At 58.2% G+C, this 16034-nt stretch overlaps 8 protein-coding genes across 8 annotated transcripts; 3 read left to right on the forward strand and 5 right to left on the reverse strand.

The window, feature by feature from the left end:
• Positions 1 to 1025: 1025 nt before the first annotated feature.
• On the reverse strand, positions 1026 to 1396 carry GGTG_01516 (hypothetical protein; the record flags this gene model as incomplete). Its single annotated transcript, XM_009219283.1, has 2 exons — positions 1026 to 1165; positions 1354 to 1396. The coding sequence occupies 2 exons, from the start codon at positions 1394 to 1396 to the stop codon at positions 1026 to 1028; spliced, it is 183 nt and encodes a 60-aa protein (XP_009217547.1).
• Positions 1397 to 1926: 530 nt separating this feature from the next.
• Positions 1927 to 7976, forward strand: GGTG_01517 (sensor protein gacS). Its single transcript, XM_009219284.1, has 6 exons — positions 1927 to 3380; positions 3459 to 3491; positions 3586 to 4412; positions 4642 to 4908; positions 5002 to 6501; positions 6637 to 7976. Exons 1-6 carry the CDS (start codon positions 2537 to 2539, stop codon positions 7078 to 7080), a joined length of 3915 nt encoding a protein of 1304 aa, XP_009217548.1. The 5' UTR covers positions 1927 to 2536; the 3' UTR covers positions 7081 to 7976.
• A 667-nt stretch (positions 7977 to 8643) lies between these two features.
• GGTG_01518 (hypothetical protein) lies at positions 8644 to 10332 on the reverse strand (the record flags this gene model as incomplete). Its single annotated transcript, XM_009219285.1, has 4 exons — positions 8644 to 9692; positions 9773 to 10016; positions 10119 to 10152; positions 10214 to 10332. 4 exons carry the CDS (start codon positions 10330 to 10332, stop codon positions 8644 to 8646), a joined length of 1446 nt encoding a protein of 481 aa, XP_009217549.1.
• Positions 10333 to 10592: 260 nt separating this feature from the next.
• Positions 10593 to 10844, reverse strand: GGTG_01519 (hypothetical protein; the record flags this gene model as incomplete). The annotated part of the gene is made up of 1 exon (XM_009219286.1): positions 10593 to 10844. One exon carries the CDS (start codon positions 10842 to 10844, stop codon positions 10593 to 10595), a length of 252 nt encoding a protein of 83 aa, XP_009217550.1.
• Positions 10845 to 11623: 779 nt separating this feature from the next.
• GGTG_01520 (hypothetical protein) lies at positions 11624 to 11866 on the forward strand (the record flags this gene model as incomplete). Its single annotated transcript, XM_009219287.1, has 1 exon — positions 11624 to 11866. Exon 1 carries the CDS (start codon positions 11648 to 11650, stop codon positions 11864 to 11866), a length of 219 nt encoding a protein of 72 aa, XP_009217551.1. The 5' UTR covers positions 11624 to 11647.
• A 302-nt stretch (positions 11867 to 12168) lies between these two features.
• GGTG_01521 (hypothetical protein) lies at positions 12169 to 12489 on the reverse strand (the record flags this gene model as incomplete). Its single annotated transcript, XM_009219288.1, has 1 exon — positions 12169 to 12489. The coding sequence occupies exon 1, from the start codon at positions 12478 to 12480 to the stop codon at positions 12169 to 12171; it is 312 nt and encodes a 103-aa protein (XP_009217552.1). The 5' UTR covers positions 12481 to 12489.
• A 1297-nt stretch (positions 12490 to 13786) lies between these two features.
• GGTG_01522 (hypothetical protein) lies at positions 13787 to 14208 on the reverse strand (the record flags this gene model as incomplete). The annotated part of the gene is made up of 1 exon (XM_009219289.1): positions 13787 to 14208. The coding sequence occupies exon 1, from the start codon at positions 14108 to 14110 to the stop codon at positions 13787 to 13789; it is 324 nt and encodes a 107-aa protein (XP_009217553.1). The 5' UTR covers positions 14111 to 14208.
• A 545-nt stretch (positions 14209 to 14753) lies between these two features.
• Positions 14754 to 15943, forward strand: GGTG_01523 (hypothetical protein; the record flags this gene model as incomplete). The annotated part of the gene is made up of 3 exons (XM_009219290.1): positions 14754 to 14873; positions 15052 to 15071; positions 15763 to 15943. 3 exons carry the CDS (start codon positions 14754 to 14756, stop codon positions 15941 to 15943), a joined length of 321 nt encoding a protein of 106 aa, XP_009217554.1.
• Positions 15944 to 16034: the final 91 nt, after the last annotated feature.

Here is a 16034-nt window from a genome sequence, read left to right on the forward strand (position 1 = left end):
GCCCGTAGCCTGCCAGAGGTTATTCACTCATCCCACCTCAAGCGCGGGAATCACAGACGGGACAGCGATCCGTTTGGGTGGGACGAGGCCCGCAAAACGCGCTGCACAACGCACCCTGGCACATAGCAGTTCCACAGCTGCTCATAAGCGGAGAGGTAGGCAGGCGTGTGCGAGGCTTTCGTGTTCTAACGGAACGCAGCACGAGAGAGATCGGGGCGGACTGTGGGGATTGGCATTTTTGCATCTCTAGCGAGACACGCGAGGGATGCAAGATGCATAAACACGGCGGCGGCTACGGCATGGCTGCCCGCCTGGCGTCCTGCCCGCCATGGACCCTGAAAAGAAGAAGAGAAGCTTTTCCGTCCGAGTCAACAACTTGTCGGAGGGGAGCACTTGGTAGTGGCGCACTGTCCGGTGACGGATTTGCCCAACCCCGGACGCAGCTAACCACGGGGCGCAACCATGGTGATGGGCGTCGAGCTAGCCGAGCGATCTTCTTCGCTTTGGGCCACGAGAAAAAAAAAAAAAAGAGCCTTGGAACCAAGGGCGGCGGGTGCGCAGGGATGCAGGGCGGAGCTGCCACACGGCCTTGGCTCGGCTCCATGGCGGCTCGCATAGGCGGCCACGAATCAGGCCCAGTGTCAAAGTCCCGCGCTGACCCAGTGCCTGGCTGCCCTGGCCGGCACCGTCTCGGTGGCCTGCCGCCCGCGCTGTGCGCTCCGTCTTTTTCGTGCCTGCAGGCTACCGTGTAGTGCCAAAAGTTGCCTGCGGACCAGACCACCTAGAGTTCGTGACGGAGCGTCACCGGGGCTGGGGTAAGTTCGGCGAGACCTTGCAGCCTTGGACCAAGACAAGTGAAGACGAAAAACGGGTGCTCGCGGGCAGGGCACGGCCTGGTGGCGTTGGGCAAACATCCATCGGTGCGTGCGTGCGCTCGCAGATTAGGATGATGGAGTGGTGTATCTCCATTTCCCCTAAGAAAGAGAAAAAGAGAAAAATAAAATAAAAAATACACAGTCCACCAGTCACTGTGCAACGTTGGCATACCCACGGAGTACGGGTGCTCGCAGCTTGGCGCCGTCGGGATCAGCAGAAACGGCTATCGCTGCCTCGATTCCCGCCAGGGGTCTAGTCATTGAAGACGGTTTGGCGGTGTCGAGTGAAGCTTCAAATGAAATGGCCAATGTGTGTAAATAAAGGCACCTTCGATTGGGATGCGCTCACTGTGAATATCCTGACTGGCCCTCAACCGGCCGGAGGGGCACCGATTTCTGGCACCGTTTTGCTGGATTCAGCGTGGTTGAAACTGGTACCCAAACCGTAATCCCGGGGCTTTCTCTTGCTGTCACGTACCAACACCGCATTTGGCGCCGTCGTAAATCGCATAACCGGGCATATCTCGACCAACAAAGCACCGATCGCCGGGCTGTGTCTTGCAAGCCCACGGTCCCATCGGTTCCAGACGTTGGCACACCAGTTGGCTGCTTTTCCCAGGTGCTCACCTACTACCCCTCTGCCAACCTGCATGTCCTCCGTGCCTCCCTCGCGCACCGCCAAATCCAGCCTACGGCAAAGCTCGCACGCCCTGCCTTTCCCCTCCACCATCGGCGGCCAATGGTTGAGGGCAGATCCGACGTCTCGTTGTCGCCTAGCGCCTGTGCCTGTGGTTGATAACCCCTGTCGCCTCGCCTGCCTCCTCCCTTCGCTGTCCCCGCCGGCCCATCGATCCCTCGCTCGAACCCGTCTGCAATCGGCGTCCTCTCTCCACTTTTGCCTCTGCTGCTGCTCAGAGATTGAAGGCGACCTGCCCGTGCATTGCTCCACCGTGGGGGGGCTGTCCTGGGTCTCGACTCTGGAGTGATACAACTTACACACGCCTCGTGCCGCCTGGTCCTGTCCCTCCCGCCTCGATTGCTCTTTCGAAGACCTGCAATATCGGGCCACAGCCTGGCCCCCGAATGCGCGCACTTTTTTCTGCCCGCTGAACGACCAACCGTAGCGAAAGAGCGGCGACTTTCTGGCCCTGGAATCCGCCGCGACTTAGACGCCCGCACCGCCTGGCGCATCTCCCTTTTTCCTGCCAACCAGCCCTCTTTCTTCTAATTCTCAATATTGCCCACTACCTACCCGACCTACCTACCTACTTGGCCTACCTTACCTCCCCCAACTGCCTCCGACCACCCTACCGCTTACCTACTACCTACCTACCTCTCTACCACCTACCTCTCTACCTATCCTAGGTACTCAGCCCCTCCTCCCTTCCTCCCCTCGACCCGACCTGCCTACCGTCCATCCATGAGGCCGCCGTCGCTGTTCCTTGGGCTGCCGTCGCAACACTGACTGGGGCTTCTTTCCCAGCCAGCTGCATTCTTTCTGTTCCCGATCCCCTTCTTTGTCCCAATACCCTAGGTTATTTCCCCCCCACCACCTGCCGTTTTGCTGCTCTGGGCTTTTCTGTATCTTTTTTTCTTTTTCTCTTTTTTTTTACCTTGCCCCTCGAGCCCGCCCGCTGGTGCGACCAACGCCCGTGCGCACCATGGTCGAGGACGCCTCAACGCTGGCCGCCGTCGCGGCCTTTGTGGAGCGGCTTGCCACCAACTCCAACGGCCCCGACAGGCCGTCGCCGCTCGTCAAGCTCCCCGGCCTGCATTCGCCCGAGAAGCAGGCTCTAGAGCGCGAGCTCTCCGCCCTGGTCTCCCGCATCCAGCAGCTCGAGACGAGGGCCAATTCCGTCGCCGCCACGAACCTCCCCGATACCCCTAACGAGACGGTGCACTCTCTCTTCGGCGACGATGGGACCTCCTCCCCCAGCTCCGTGGTCTCCAGTCGCAGCTCGGTCCAGTCGAGGCAGGGCGGCGCCCCTCTGAAGAACGGCTGCCCGGACCCGCGCACCCCCAAAGTCAACGCCATCTCCGACGAGGACCTCGAGGGTCTGCGCGAACATGTGGATGACCAGTCGAAGCTCCTCGACAGCCAGCGCGCTGAGCTCGCCGGCGTCAACGCCCAGCTGATCGAGCAGAAGCATCTGCAGGAGAAGGCCCTGGCCATGATCGAGCAGGAGCGCGTGGCCACGCTGGAGAGGGAGCTTTGGAAGCACCAGAAGGCGAACGAGGCTTTCCAGAAGGCGCTCAGGGAAATCGGGGAGATTCTTACGGCTGTTTCTCTCGGTGACCTGTCCAAGAAAGTGCGCCTTAACTCGGTCGAGATGGACCCGGAAATCACCACCTTTAAACGAACCCTCAACACCATGATGGATCAACTCCAGGTTTTCTCTAGTGAAGTCTCGCGGGTTGCTCGCGAGGTCGGCACCGAAGGCATCTTGGGCGCACAGGCCCAGATCGAGGGCGTCGACGGAACATGGAAGGAGTTGACAGACAACGGTGAGCACGAACCCCGCAGTCACGGCACCGGGCGCCGTCACTAAGAGATTTGCATGCTAACATCATCTCGAATCGCAGTGAACATAATGGCCCAAAACCTGACGGACCAAGGTACGCGCAAACCACATCCCAGAGCACCGGCCTCCCCCACTCGAGCTTGGAAGTCAGCGTAAAAAATATGATATCTAACAAAGCCGGCAAATAGTGCGCGAAATCGCCTCGGTCACAACTGCAGTTGCCCACGGCGACCTGACACAAAAGATCGAGAGACCGGCAAAGGGAGAGATCCTACAGCTACAGCAAACCATCAACACCATGGTGGACCAGCTGCGCACGTTCGCATCCGAGGTTACCCGAGTCGCTAGGGACGTGGGTACCGAGGGCATGCTTGGGGGCCAGGCCGACGTCGAAGGCGTCAAGGGCATGTGGAACGAGCTGACAGTCAACGTCAACGCCATGGCAAATAATCTGACCACTCAGGTGCGGGACATCATCAAGGTCACCACCGCCGTGGCAAAGGGCGACCTCACGCAAAAGGTTCAGGCCGAGTGCCGCGGCGAGATCTTTGAGCTCAAGAACACGATCAACTCCATGGTGGACCAGCTGCAGCAGTTCGCGCGCGAGGTCACCAAGATCGCCAGGGAGGTCGGCACCGAGGGCCGCCTTGGTGGCCAGGCCACCGTTCACGACGTGCAGGGCACATGGCGCGACCTGACGGAGAACGTCAACGGCATGGCCATGAACCTCACGACCCAGGTGCGAGAGATCGCAAACGTCACAAGCGCTGTGGCCAAGGGAGACCTCACCAAGAAGATCACGGTAGAGGTCAGGGGCGAGATCCTGGACCTCAAAAACACCATCAACACCATGGTGGACCGCCTCGGCACCTTTGCCTTCGAGGTCAGCAAGGTGGCTCGCGAAGTCGGCACGGACGGGACGCTGGGCGGCCAGGCTCAGGTCGAAAACGTAGAGGGCAAATGGAAAGACCTCACCGAAAACGTCAACACCATGGCCGGAAATCTCACATCACAGGTACGTGCATTCAACGAACCCGGGACCACGGGCCCGGGCTCAAAGTATGGGCTTTGTGCCATCTCAACAATCGGACAGGCACAGACATTGCGTCGCCCGATGTCAAGACGGATGTCATGTCGAGACGTTTGATGTTTCCCTGCCACTACCACTGCTCAAATCTAAAAGATGGCGGCCACGTGTGGCGAACGGGCTGGGCCTGGCTAATTCCGTAAATCCAAACCGACAGGTCCGAGGAATCTCGACGGTCACGCAGGCAATTGCGAACGGAGACATGAGCCGCAAGATCGATGTCGAGGCCAAGGGCGAGATCCTCATCCTCAAAGAGACCATCAACAACATGGTGGACCGTCTATCCATTTTCTGTAACGAAGTTCAGCGGGTTGCCAAGGACGTGGGAGTCGACGGCATCATGGGAGGCCAAGCAGACGTTGCCGGACTCAAGGGAAGGTGGAAGGAGATCACGACCGACGTCAACACGATGGCGAACAACCTGGTGAGTCTTGATTTGCACGCATGGGCGGCTGCTACCCATTTTGCCTGCCTACACATGAGATAAGATGCTGACCCGAGCGAACGCCAACTCAAGACTGCTCAGGTGAGAGCATTCGGCGACATCACCAACGCGGCGACGGATGGCGACTTCACCAAGCTTGTTGAGGTGGAGGCTTCGGGCGAGATGGACGAGCTGAAGCGCAAGATCAACCAGATGGTCTACAACCTGCGCGACAGTATCCAGAGGAATACACAAGCCAGGGAGGCGGCCGAGCTGGCCAACAAGACCAAGTCGGAGTTCCTGGCCAACATGTCGCACGAGATCCGGACGCCCATGAACGGCATCATCGGCATGACACAGCTGACGCTCGACACGGATCTGACTCAGTACCAGCGGGAAATGTTGAACATCGTAAACAGCCTTGCAAACAGCCTGCTGACCATCATCGACGACATCCTGGATCTGTCCAAGATCGAGGCCCGTCGCATGGTGATCGAGGAGATACCGTACACGCTGCGGGGTACCGTCTTCAACGCGCTCAAGACGCTGGCCGTCAAGGCCAACGAGAAGTTCCTGGACCTGACGTACCACGTCGACGCCTCGGTGCCCGACCACGTCATCGGAGACTCGTTCCGCCTGCGCCAAATCATCCTGAACCTGGTCGGCAACGCCATAAAGTTCACCGAACACGGCGGGGTCAGCCTGACCATCAGCCAGGCCAGCAACGGCATACCGTGCGGCTCGAGCGAGTATGCCATCGAGTTTGTCGTTACCGACACGGGCATCGGCATCCCGGCGGACAAGCTCGATCTCATCTTTGACACGTTCCAGCAGGCCGACGGCTCCATGACGCGCAAGTTTGGCGGCACCGGCCTGGGTCTCTCCATCTCGAAGCGCCTCGTTAATCTGATGGGCGGCGATGTTTGGGTCAAGAGCAAGTACGGCAAGGGCAGCTCCTTCTACTTCACCTGCCGCGTCCGCCTGGCCGGCTCCGACCTCATCCTCATCGAGAAGCAGCTCAAGCCGTACAAGGGACACCAGGTGCTCTTCATTGACAAGGGCAAGACCTCACACGGCTCCCAGGTGGCCACCATGCTGGGCGCTCTCGGCCTGCAGGCCATCGTCCTCGAGTCGGAGCAGCACTACACCCTGACCAAGGCGTGCAACAAGGGCACGTCGCCGTACGACGTCATAGTGGTCGACTCGATCGACACTGCCCGCCGTCTGCGCGGCATCGACGACTTCAAGTATCTGCCCATCGTCCTGCTCGCCCCGTCTGTTCACGTCAGCCTCAAGTCGTGCTTGGATCTGGGCATTACGTCGTATATGACCACTCCCTGCCAGCTTATCGACCTGGGCAACGGCATGGTGCCGGCGCTCGAAAACCGCGCAACCCCGTCACTGGCCGACAACACAAAGTCCTTTGACATCCTGCTGGCCGAGGACAACACGGTCAACCAGCGCCTGGCCGTCAAGATCCTCGAGAAGTACCATCACGTCGTGACGGTTGTGAGCAACGGAGAGGAAGCTCTCGAGGCGGTAAAGGCAAAGAAGTTTGACGTCATCCTGATGGACGTGCAAATGCCTGTCATGGTATATTTCTTATTCCCCAACCCCCCACCTCAACCCCCTTGCTCACGCCGGCAACGGCACGGTAGACCTGCCGCCTATGCCATTGCGTGATGCGTGATGGCCGTTCATGACACTAACCCCGACGACTGAACGCAGGGTGGCTTCGAGGCGACGGCAAAGATCCGCGAGTACGAGCGAAGCTTGGGCAGCCAGAGGACGCCCATCATCGCTCTGACTGCGCACGCCATGATGGGCGACCGTGAGAAGTGCATCGAGGCGCAGATGGACGAGTACCTCTCCAAGCCGCTGCAGCAGAACCACCTGATACAGACGATCCTCAAGTGCGCGACGCTCGGCGGCGCCCTGCTAGAGCAGAACCGGGACCGCGAGCTCGAGCTCGTCAGGCACGCTGAGCACAAGGGCGGACCCTCGCTAGACCCGTCGCGGGTAGCCTCGATGCGGCCGACGCTGCACCACCGGGCCGTCACGACAGCAGAGTCCCTCTCGGGCGGCCTCGACAGCCCCGCGCTGTTGACGGCCGACGAGGACGATCCTATCCAAAGGGCACGTAGCGCTCTTTCCGAACCCGGCTGCGTCTAATAAAGCTGACGTTCGGGGACCTTTTTATGCCCCGTGTTCGTTTGCAGCTCCTTCGATCGCACAGCAGCTAGTCGCGCGGCCTCCCTCTCTCTCGTACGACGGTCGCTCGAAGCGCACCCAACAAGACATTCTCATTGTTTCGCCCACCACGCCTACTTTGGTTGTCCTTCTCCTTGTTTTTTTTTAACCCTTTTGGGCTGTGAAATATCCGAAACACGATGGCTATCATGCACCTCACTATACCACAAGCTCGCATTGGCGCCTTGTTCTTTTTCTTTTTTATTTTTATTTTCTTTTTTGGGTCTCCTTGTTCTTTCTTTACGATTATCCCTATCAGTATTCCCACCTTGGCTTTGTTGCTCCGAGCAGGACCTGTCTGATTGCTGGAAAGCTCATGTTGAGAATGACAGATGGCCGTTTTTAAACGCTTTGACGACCACCACCAGATTGGGGAGTTTTGCTTGTTCTTTTTTCTCTACTCGTATTGGCCTTGTCCCCTACCTGTTTCTCTATCTCGTTGGGCATTTCCATCCTGGCGTTCACCTATTTTTTTTTCCGGCTTGGTTTTTGATCCCCCTTGTTTTCGAGGATGGACGGTATTGGCTAGCTGGATGGGCTTGGACTTGTACCTCCCTTGGTAATCACTACCCATCTTCCTCCACGCCTCGCCTCTGAAGACGGGGCTGCCCCAGGTATCTCCCCATGTTGGTGGTAAGAGGGGAGCGAAGAGGCGGGGTTTGGGTCACGACGAGACCAAAGGGTTCTACAGCCGATGCAGCAAGCAGGCGTCAGGAGCGAAATGGGAAAGCATGACCGGCCATCTAGGCAACAAGGGACAGCTGGGCGGTCATGAGAAATGAGGCTTTTGCCTTAATCCTAGTCATTTTGTTTGTCGATTTCATGTTCTTGATGATGCCAGTCATTTGTTGGTTTGATTCTGAGCGCCCACCAGCTCCTTCGACGCACGATAAAACTTGTAGCACTGGGTCAAGTAAAAGTTGCTTCTTGGGTAAAATTGGGTCGTTAAGAGGTACAACAAGCACTACACCTGGTCCGATGGCCGGCTCGTAAACAAGGCTGTTTGGGGGATCCAAAATGGAGAAATGAGAAAATAGAATAGCAAGATGAGAAGAAGATAACGTTGAATGCCCTCATGCTCCGTCTCTCGGCGGCATATATGCCAGGTATCATGTGAATTCCATCCCAAAACTCCGTCACGCAAAAATGTGTTTAAATGAGAGAAGCAATGCATTGCCCCAAATCAGAAGCCGAGATACCGTGGCGCGCAACATGTCTTTATGGGTATGTAAAAGTGGACAGGGTGTAGTAAACGACTTCAGTGAGTTTGACGGTTCACGAGCTCGCCTGCCTTCAACAAGGCCGTCATACCGTCGAAGCTCGGGAAGCCGGGTAGTTTGGAGGGCACGTGGTGGCCGTCAGGCGAGTGGTATGCAGGGATGGGTGCAGGGAAAAAGCCTATAGCGGAAGCGTGACGCGTCTGGTCAGCATTGCTGTTCTGTCTGTCCCCCTCCTCCTCTTGCTCTCTCAGTGCGTGTGCGATTCCTATGCACGCCACGGCTTCGGTGTTGTTATACCTTGTGCCTTCATCAAGGAATCGCTGGCGATGTGATGATGGTGAGCGTAGTGGAGCAGCGATGACGGCCTTGATTCTGGCGAGGCCGAGCGCTTGCGTGGGTTGCTGCGTTCTGAAGGTCTGCTAATCGCCGACGGCTCGAGGGCAGAGACGGCGCCTGCTTTTCCCTGGCCCGACACCAAAAGTAGATGGATCGGTAAGGAACCCTCGACCGAAGTGCGGGGGTGGTGGCAGACCGAGGCGGTCGAGGAGGATGGACTCGCACCCGAGAAGAACTCCTTCTTCAGCGCGGGCGCGTGATGCTCATGGAGGGCTGGCGAACCGCCCTGAAAGGGATTGAAACCTCCTCGGCTCTCCTCGTTCTGGCCCGGGTTCTCCAGGATATTGCTCAAGGATGGGAGGTTGTGGTGCTGTTGAGGCGCGTGTTGGTACTGTCCATGACCGTCAAGCATAGATGCCGCGCTGGGATTCGAGTAGGGGGCGCGGTGAACGGAGCCCTCGTTTGGGCTCGAGCTGCGAGACGGCGAGCGCTCAACCGAGGACCGGTCTATCGGGTAGTTTGTCGAGGCGCTGTACTCGGGCACACTGGCGACGGATCCTACCCTCTGGTCCCTCAACCCCGGGGGAGGCTCGCTGCCCTTGCGACCTTCACTGGCGGCACCGGCGGCGCCGGCGCTGCCGCCACCAACTGGTGTCGTGTGGCTTCGAGCCCTGCGTGGAGCTGATGGGTGGCTTGGGGAAGCGCTCCCCTCGGATAGTTTGACCCTCTTGAGGTTCTCCTTTTCCCCCGAGGATGCGGCGTGCTTCAGCTTGAAGTCATGCAGGTATGCGATATACTCCTTGTACTGTGTAGTCCTCTTGTACTCTGCCAGATCGTGATTGTACTTGTCTTTGGCCGTTTGCGCCTGCGTCTCGTAGGGCTCCTTTTCTGAAGGTGCTAGGGCTTGCCAGTGCTCGCCCACCAGCTTCGCGATCTCGGTAAAGGTCAAATGCTGATCCTTTAGATCGTCCCTCATCTCTGATCAGTTTCGCCAGTCAGCAAGCGACGATTACGTATACCAATTGAGTGGTTGAGGAGAGCAGCCTGTCGATACTCACTATTTGAAAACAGGACATATGCCGATGGAGGCCGTTCAGGGGCATTCTCGTCTGCCTTTGGATGCCGCCTGTACTTCCGCTTGGTCGCGACGCCGGCAGTCGCATCTGCCCGAGGCGTTTCAGCCCGCTGTGCATCATGTCGTTGTTGCTCTTCCAAACTATGTTGCGTCGGAGATACAGTTGGAGAAGCCAGCGCCGCTTCCGGAGCGACTCCTCGTGAGTTGGCGATTCGCCTCTGCAGTTTCTAGAGAAAGGTGCAAACTTTGTCAGCTGGCAGGAACACACCCACAGCGGAGCCAGTAGATGTAATATCCCATCCCCGCAGCGGCAGACATGAGAGGCTTACCCTGCGATGACCCAGCTTCACGCCGAGCGTGTCCCTGATGTAGACAGTTAGCCGACAGCCCTTTTCCTAGGCAGGCAGGTGCGGGCCTAGCTTACAGATCCGACTCTGTGATGTCCAAAATGGTATCCCATGTGTCGAAGCCCTGGTCGACAAAGGCATCGAGATACTGTGAGATACCGAGCTCCCCAAAAATCTCCCCGAGTGATTGCGACATGGCGTCGCGGGGCCTCCAAGGGCCCTGGTCAACACGTCCCAGGCGGAAACGGCAGTCGTGGCCTATGAGACCAAGGGACCGCCAGGGCGACCGGCTCGTTTCGGTTCGGGGGAGGGGTGGCCCTCGAGACACGCTGTAAGGGAAAAGCACGCGGTCGGTGCTCGGCTCCGAGGGCAGAATGCGGCAAAGAGGCTCCTGGAAGAGACCGGGCGACGACAAGGTGGTGAGAGTGCCTTTTATGACTCGAGCGATGCCTCTAGCTAGAGCCAAAGGGAACGGTTAATGTCAACATTGGGCGCTCCATTGTCAAAGGGCACATCCTCCTTGGCCCAACTCCCGGTTGCCACCACGGTGCCAGGCGTCAGGCAAGATGACAGGCGGGCAGGCAGGTAGATCTCGATGGCATCCCCAACCCACACCACCGAACAGAAAGCCTGCAGCGGCATAGGCCAGGCAGCGTGCTGGGCCGATCCAAGCGGCCGAATGGGGAAATACGACAGCTTGTCCTGCATTGCGCAGTCCCATAACCCAATAGACGGCTCGTACCAGTACAATGTGGTCGCTCTCCAGCTCGTCCGCCGCATGCGCCCAAATATCCCTCCTCTTGATGTATGTGTCTTTTCGTCGTTTCGGGCCGAAGGAGCACCAGCTGCCAACTGGTTTTCGGGATGCCATCCATGTCACTGCCCTGTCTGCCCGTCCGTCTGCTTGACTGACTGCCCTGTCACAGAGCTGATGCCCCTCAATGGGCGCATTCGGGAAGACTGGGGAATAAGGCGACACGCGACACGCGCCGAGGTGGGAAAAGGAGCCCGCCTCCGCCTGTCCAGTTCAAACGTACCTTTTGTCGGACACCTTCTGCCTAGATGTCTACTGAGGATTCTAGCAATAACCGTGCTTCTGGATTTCTCCTGGAAAGTGACGGCGTACGAGAGCACAGCGGCTTGTGTTGTTGATTTCAGGGGGTGGTTTCTGAACCGAGTAGCCAGGAGTGCATATATAACTCGGGCGGGAGAGACGCGGACAAGGCTGCTCTGTGGACTTGAGCGGATGTGTGACCCGGTAGAGTAGGCGGGTAAGAGTAAAACCTCGACGTTTGAGCTCGGTTGGCGGCGGCGGCGTAGTTGGTCCGCGGGAGGTACGAGAGAGTCTACGAGGGATCGAGGGGACCGGCCGTCGATGCCCTTCTTGGGAGGCGGAAAGAGGGCAACCAGCAGGATGGTGAGAAGGCTACTTTGTATGCCGCCCAGGGTCGGCTGGTAGCTGGTTGGCTGGCTGGCTGGCTGGCTGGCGGGAAGCAAGCAGGACGGCCGAGATGCACACACGGCAGGAGAGGGTGTGGACTTGGAGGGGAGGGAAGATTGGGCAGAAGACCAAGTTAAGTTCCGTAGTAAGCAGTGGGAAGGGCGGAACAGCAGTGCCGAGCAGGCGGGAACACGCCTCGCAGGTTCTTGGGGGAGCTGCGCGCAGGGACGGGCAAAGCAGGGACGTTGCCGACAGCACCCCGTTCTTTGACGTGGGGACGATTAAGTGAGTCGACGAGAACGGCGAGGAGGGTGATGATGGAAGTGGGAGTGTGGACGCCGGCTGGCCAGGAATAGCCTGCCTGGTCCTGGCCGTCACGCACGGAAAACGCTACGAGGGTGTGGCTACCTGGGTGGTCCTGGCGGGCAGGCCATCGGAAAGTTGCAAAAATCCATTCCACATTGGACCCAATTCCGGGCTCTTGCTTCGTCGCTGCCGTGCGTGGGTTCGATGTTTGTCGCTGCCCGCCCTGGCCTGGCACTTCCCTTTCGGGGCATGGCCCTTCCCCGTGGCCCCTGTGCGCCGCCAGAATCAGTGCGTGCCAGCAATCCAGTCCGCACGGTGTGCCTGCCCTCGCCGCAGCAGCTGTCCGTCCGAAATGGCAGCGAGAGGAGTGCGAGGTAGTGGAGGCCCTGCCCGGCTGCCACTGGCGCCTGCCTTGCCGCGGCGGGTGTAGGACCCACGACTTGCACTGTGTCTCGTGTGGCGGTGGGGGACCGGCGGCGTGCAGTACCGGTACGTACCCGGCATGACTAGGATAAGAAAGTACGGGAGCCCTCCAATGACCTCGTTCTGTGCGCCCCCCGGACAGCCGAGATCGCGATGATCCTTGAAGGGTGCCATGGCCAGGGGCGATGGGAAACAAAAATCGCAAAAAAAACGTACGATACACCACAACGGCGGCCTGGGCTAGCAGGGACGTGCAGCCAGGATGCATCCACCACCCGACCTTTGATCGGTCCACTCCCGCCTCCACTCGCGTCCCCACTACCCAGCTGGGGCGCACGTCGGTCTTTCCTGCTGCTGCTTCTATTTGTTCCATCTGCCAGGCTCGGAAAGAGAAAAATGCCTTATTGACGGACACGCACGATAATAGGTGCTGCTCATCAAGATGCAAATTTCGACGGCCGAATCGACTTTTTACCTCGAGATCAAGTCACTGGCGATCCTTTGCCATGCCGCCGCCAACAAATTCTATCTGCATTCTTGGTTGATGTTATCGTCCCCCTCCCTTCCGCTTCCCATTGCCGTCCGTCCCCTTTTGACATCTGGTAGCTCTTCCTTCGCCTCGGCAGGTCCCTCTGAGATTTCGCAGCAAGCCCGCAGCCTGCAGGAGAGCCTCCGTTTGGGTAATAGCTGTATCATTAGCCGAAAAATTGCCTCCCCCCTCGATGCTACTTTTTATGTGCATCAAAAGCACAGTACCTTGGACCGATAGAATTTCGTCCTCTGTCCTCACCCCACCCCCTCCCTGCAGGCCTGCCCTATGAGAACTGATGGGATTGCATGTCGTCTGTAAGAAACGACTGCACTGCGCCCTACTGCGCGCAGCTCTCGCGGTGACGTCAAAGAAGCCGAAGTCCGAAGGCCCACCAGTCAATTTTAAAGAGAGGACGTGTTTCTCTTTCCAACGCCTACCATATTTGCTGAGTGTGCATTGCCGCTGCCTCTCGTATAGTAGCCTACGTGTATAGCTGGCTGACCAGAGGGGGGACCTGGGCTTGGCCTTTCATGGTCTAGGTCTCGGGTTCAGCTGAGCTGATGACGGCTTTGGCATCACGACTCATGGGGCCAAGAATCCAATCATTGTCGATGCTTGGCCAAAAGTGGCCATTGGTGCCACCAGTTGCACAGAAAGGATAGCGCACGACATGGCTTGTGTGGACGCGCACTCATTTTTTTTTTCCGCCGCCCCTTCCCTCCTCACTTTGATATTTCTGCCACATTCAAATGTTACGTTGTAGAAGATTCGCGACTCGGCGTGTGTGCAGAACAACATCCCCGTGCCGAGGACAAGGCTTCACCAGCACAATCCCGCTGCTTGCAAGAAGATACGTACTCATTGGGTGTTTCTTCTGCCGGCGTTTGGTTGAGGCCGTTCGCTTTGCTCCAAAAGGCATGGAGAGACTTTGGGGCTTGGGCGCTTCTTTTAGCCCCACACTCCAGTCTTGATACCAACCCTACCAACCCCTGTGACATGGCTGCGAGTATCGTACGACTTGCTGGTTGATCCACCGTAGGCCCAGAATCCCTGGACCTGGTCGAGGAAATGGAATCCGCACCGGGCGTGGCTCTTGTAAACCCACCCCTCCCCTGCATCGTCTGCCGCTCTGCCGCACATGGTTCGCCGCGCCACGCTAAACTCCAGCGTCCTCCAAAAAGACGTGCGCCTAGCGAGCACACAAAGGAAAGAAAGAGCGTTGGGGGAAGTCAGCGGGCTAGTGGGATGCGCCGCCGGATACCATTTATGCATAGGCAGTAACCGTGAACTTTGGATAGAAGAACGTGTCAAGAAACTTGGCACGGATAGCTGGCGGGACCTAGCCGGCGGGTTTCGCACGCTGGTTGTGTTCGTCGACAAAAGCACACGAGGTCTAATGGATGGCAGCTTTCTAATTGGCGGGTCCTGTGGCGCTGGGCGCGGATTCGACGCCCCTTGACCGCAGCAGGATATGCGATCTGCCAGACATTGATCGGCCGTCCTTTTTTCATGTCTCGTAGCTGAGAGAGGCATATGGATGCTTTATGATCTGTCTGAGCACAGGCTATCCTTCACACCGTCGAGGCCGTCGCTGCCCGTTCTGCGCAAATTGGGAAGTAAAGGGCCATGCTCGAACATGGGTCGTCCAAGCGCTCGCTCCCGAATTTGGACATAGGATGATAAAAGGGGGGGTCGATTGAAGGCCGGTGGGCCTTCCCTGTTGATTCCACACGATTGAATTGGCCGCGGGGCAAGTCGGAAACGCCCAAGCAATATGTAGATGACTAACAAGCACGGCTTGAGTTCCTCAAGGACCAAGAAAGGAATACCGCCCGCGACCCCATCCTGACCTCGCTTGCTCACAAGACACAACCCCGCGACAGCCTCCCACCCCCTTTCCTTTTCGACAGCTTCAATGGCAGCAGGCTCCTCGTCCTCCGACGCCCAATCTCCGCAAAAGGGCAACGGTTCTTCGACGCCAAGCCAGGACGATTCTCCCCTGGCCGCAAGGGCCATCGAGTCGGAGCTGGCCAAGGTGCGTACATTGCGGGCAAAACTCTCGAGTTGATGCGCCATCTGCAATTTGCAGCGTGCAGCTGCGGGCAAAAAGCAGGCCCGTACCTGCTACCGCTATTGAGCCTGTGCTCTTTGGAGGCTAACCACCTCAGCAATAACCCTGCCCTGTGGTCCGGCCCTGAACCCCCAATCATCAGGCCTTGAAAGATCTTGATAGGTAGGCGCGCTCCCGGAGGGGACCCACCCGCCCTCTCCATTTAGCCTTTCCCCATCCGTGGCGCATAGCAAAGTCAGAATGGCACCATTTTGTAAATTTTGTAACACTTCCATCCCCATCACCCCTGCCGATATCCCGCCGACTAGGGGTGTGTGTGTGCAGGTGCCACATTTCCGGACCCTGACTTTTCCATCTTCCTTTCTTTCTCCCTTATCGTCTCTCCCGCTCTGTTCCGTTTCTCCCCTCATTTTCTTTTCCGGATCCACCAGCCCTCTCGCACCCACTCCCCCAGCTGAAGAGGGGCGGCCGCTGGCGCTCATCCCTCCTTGCCACCAATCTCGTTGCCACCCTTGCTGGGACGGGACCTCCCTCGTGGCTCGGATGAGTGGGGAGTCACGCCAGAAAAGCCCGTGTGTGTGTGTCGTGTCTGCGTCCCGCATGGATTGGCTTGCCGGCTGCTGCCTCTGCTCTCGCTCACGACACGTGTGGACTTCGCTACGTAATGGCCCGCATGGGTGTCCAGTTTTTTTTGTTCCAAGTTTATCAAGTGTCGGGCCTCACAGCAAAGCGGACGAGATGCGGGCTATTCCGACTACCTCTTATTTCCTGGGCATCTTGGAATTCAAAGTTGGCTTGGTTCCTTGGCTATGGCTAACTTCTCTACCATTGATTTTGGTTTCTACTTTCCCAGAGGCGAGAAAGCCGCTTCCTCGCTGGAGGATGATCTCTCCAAACTGGAGGCGAGGCTGGATGAGATACTAGCTGGTCTCGACCCCGAGGTCATCAAGGCCATCGATGCGACTGAAGCACCACCGCAGACTCAAGAGCCCCAGCCCGACCCCGAGCCCAAGGACGAAGGGAACAAGAAATAGAAGCGGTTGCTACACCTGCAACACTTGCGGCCTCGCCTGGCCTTGCTGCCTTGCTGCTCGCGGCGCCCCGCTCCATGAGCCTGCGTCGCCG

Source organism: Gaeumannomyces tritici, assembly GCF_000145635.1.
Source record: "Gaeumannomyces tritici R3-111a-1 unplaced genomic scaffold supercont2.1, whole genome shotgun sequence".
NCBI classification, from domain to species: Eukaryota; Fungi; Ascomycota; class Sordariomycetes; order Magnaporthales; family Magnaporthaceae; genus Gaeumannomyces; species Gaeumannomyces tritici.

Bases quoted from the DNA above. Each gene is read 5' to 3' on its own strand.
- GGTG_01517 (XM_009219284.1), top strand. From the start codon at position 2,537: ATGGTCGAGGACGCCTCAACGCTGGCCGCCGTCGCGGCCTTTGTGGAG. The intron at 3,381-3,458 runs GTGAGCACGAAC...CTCGAATCGCAG, and splicing joins GAAGGAGTTGACAGACAACG to TGAACATAATGGCCCAAAAC. The intron at 4,413-4,641 runs GTACGTGCATTC...CCAAACCGACAG, and splicing joins CCGGAAATCTCACATCACAG to GTCCGAGGAATCTCGACGGT.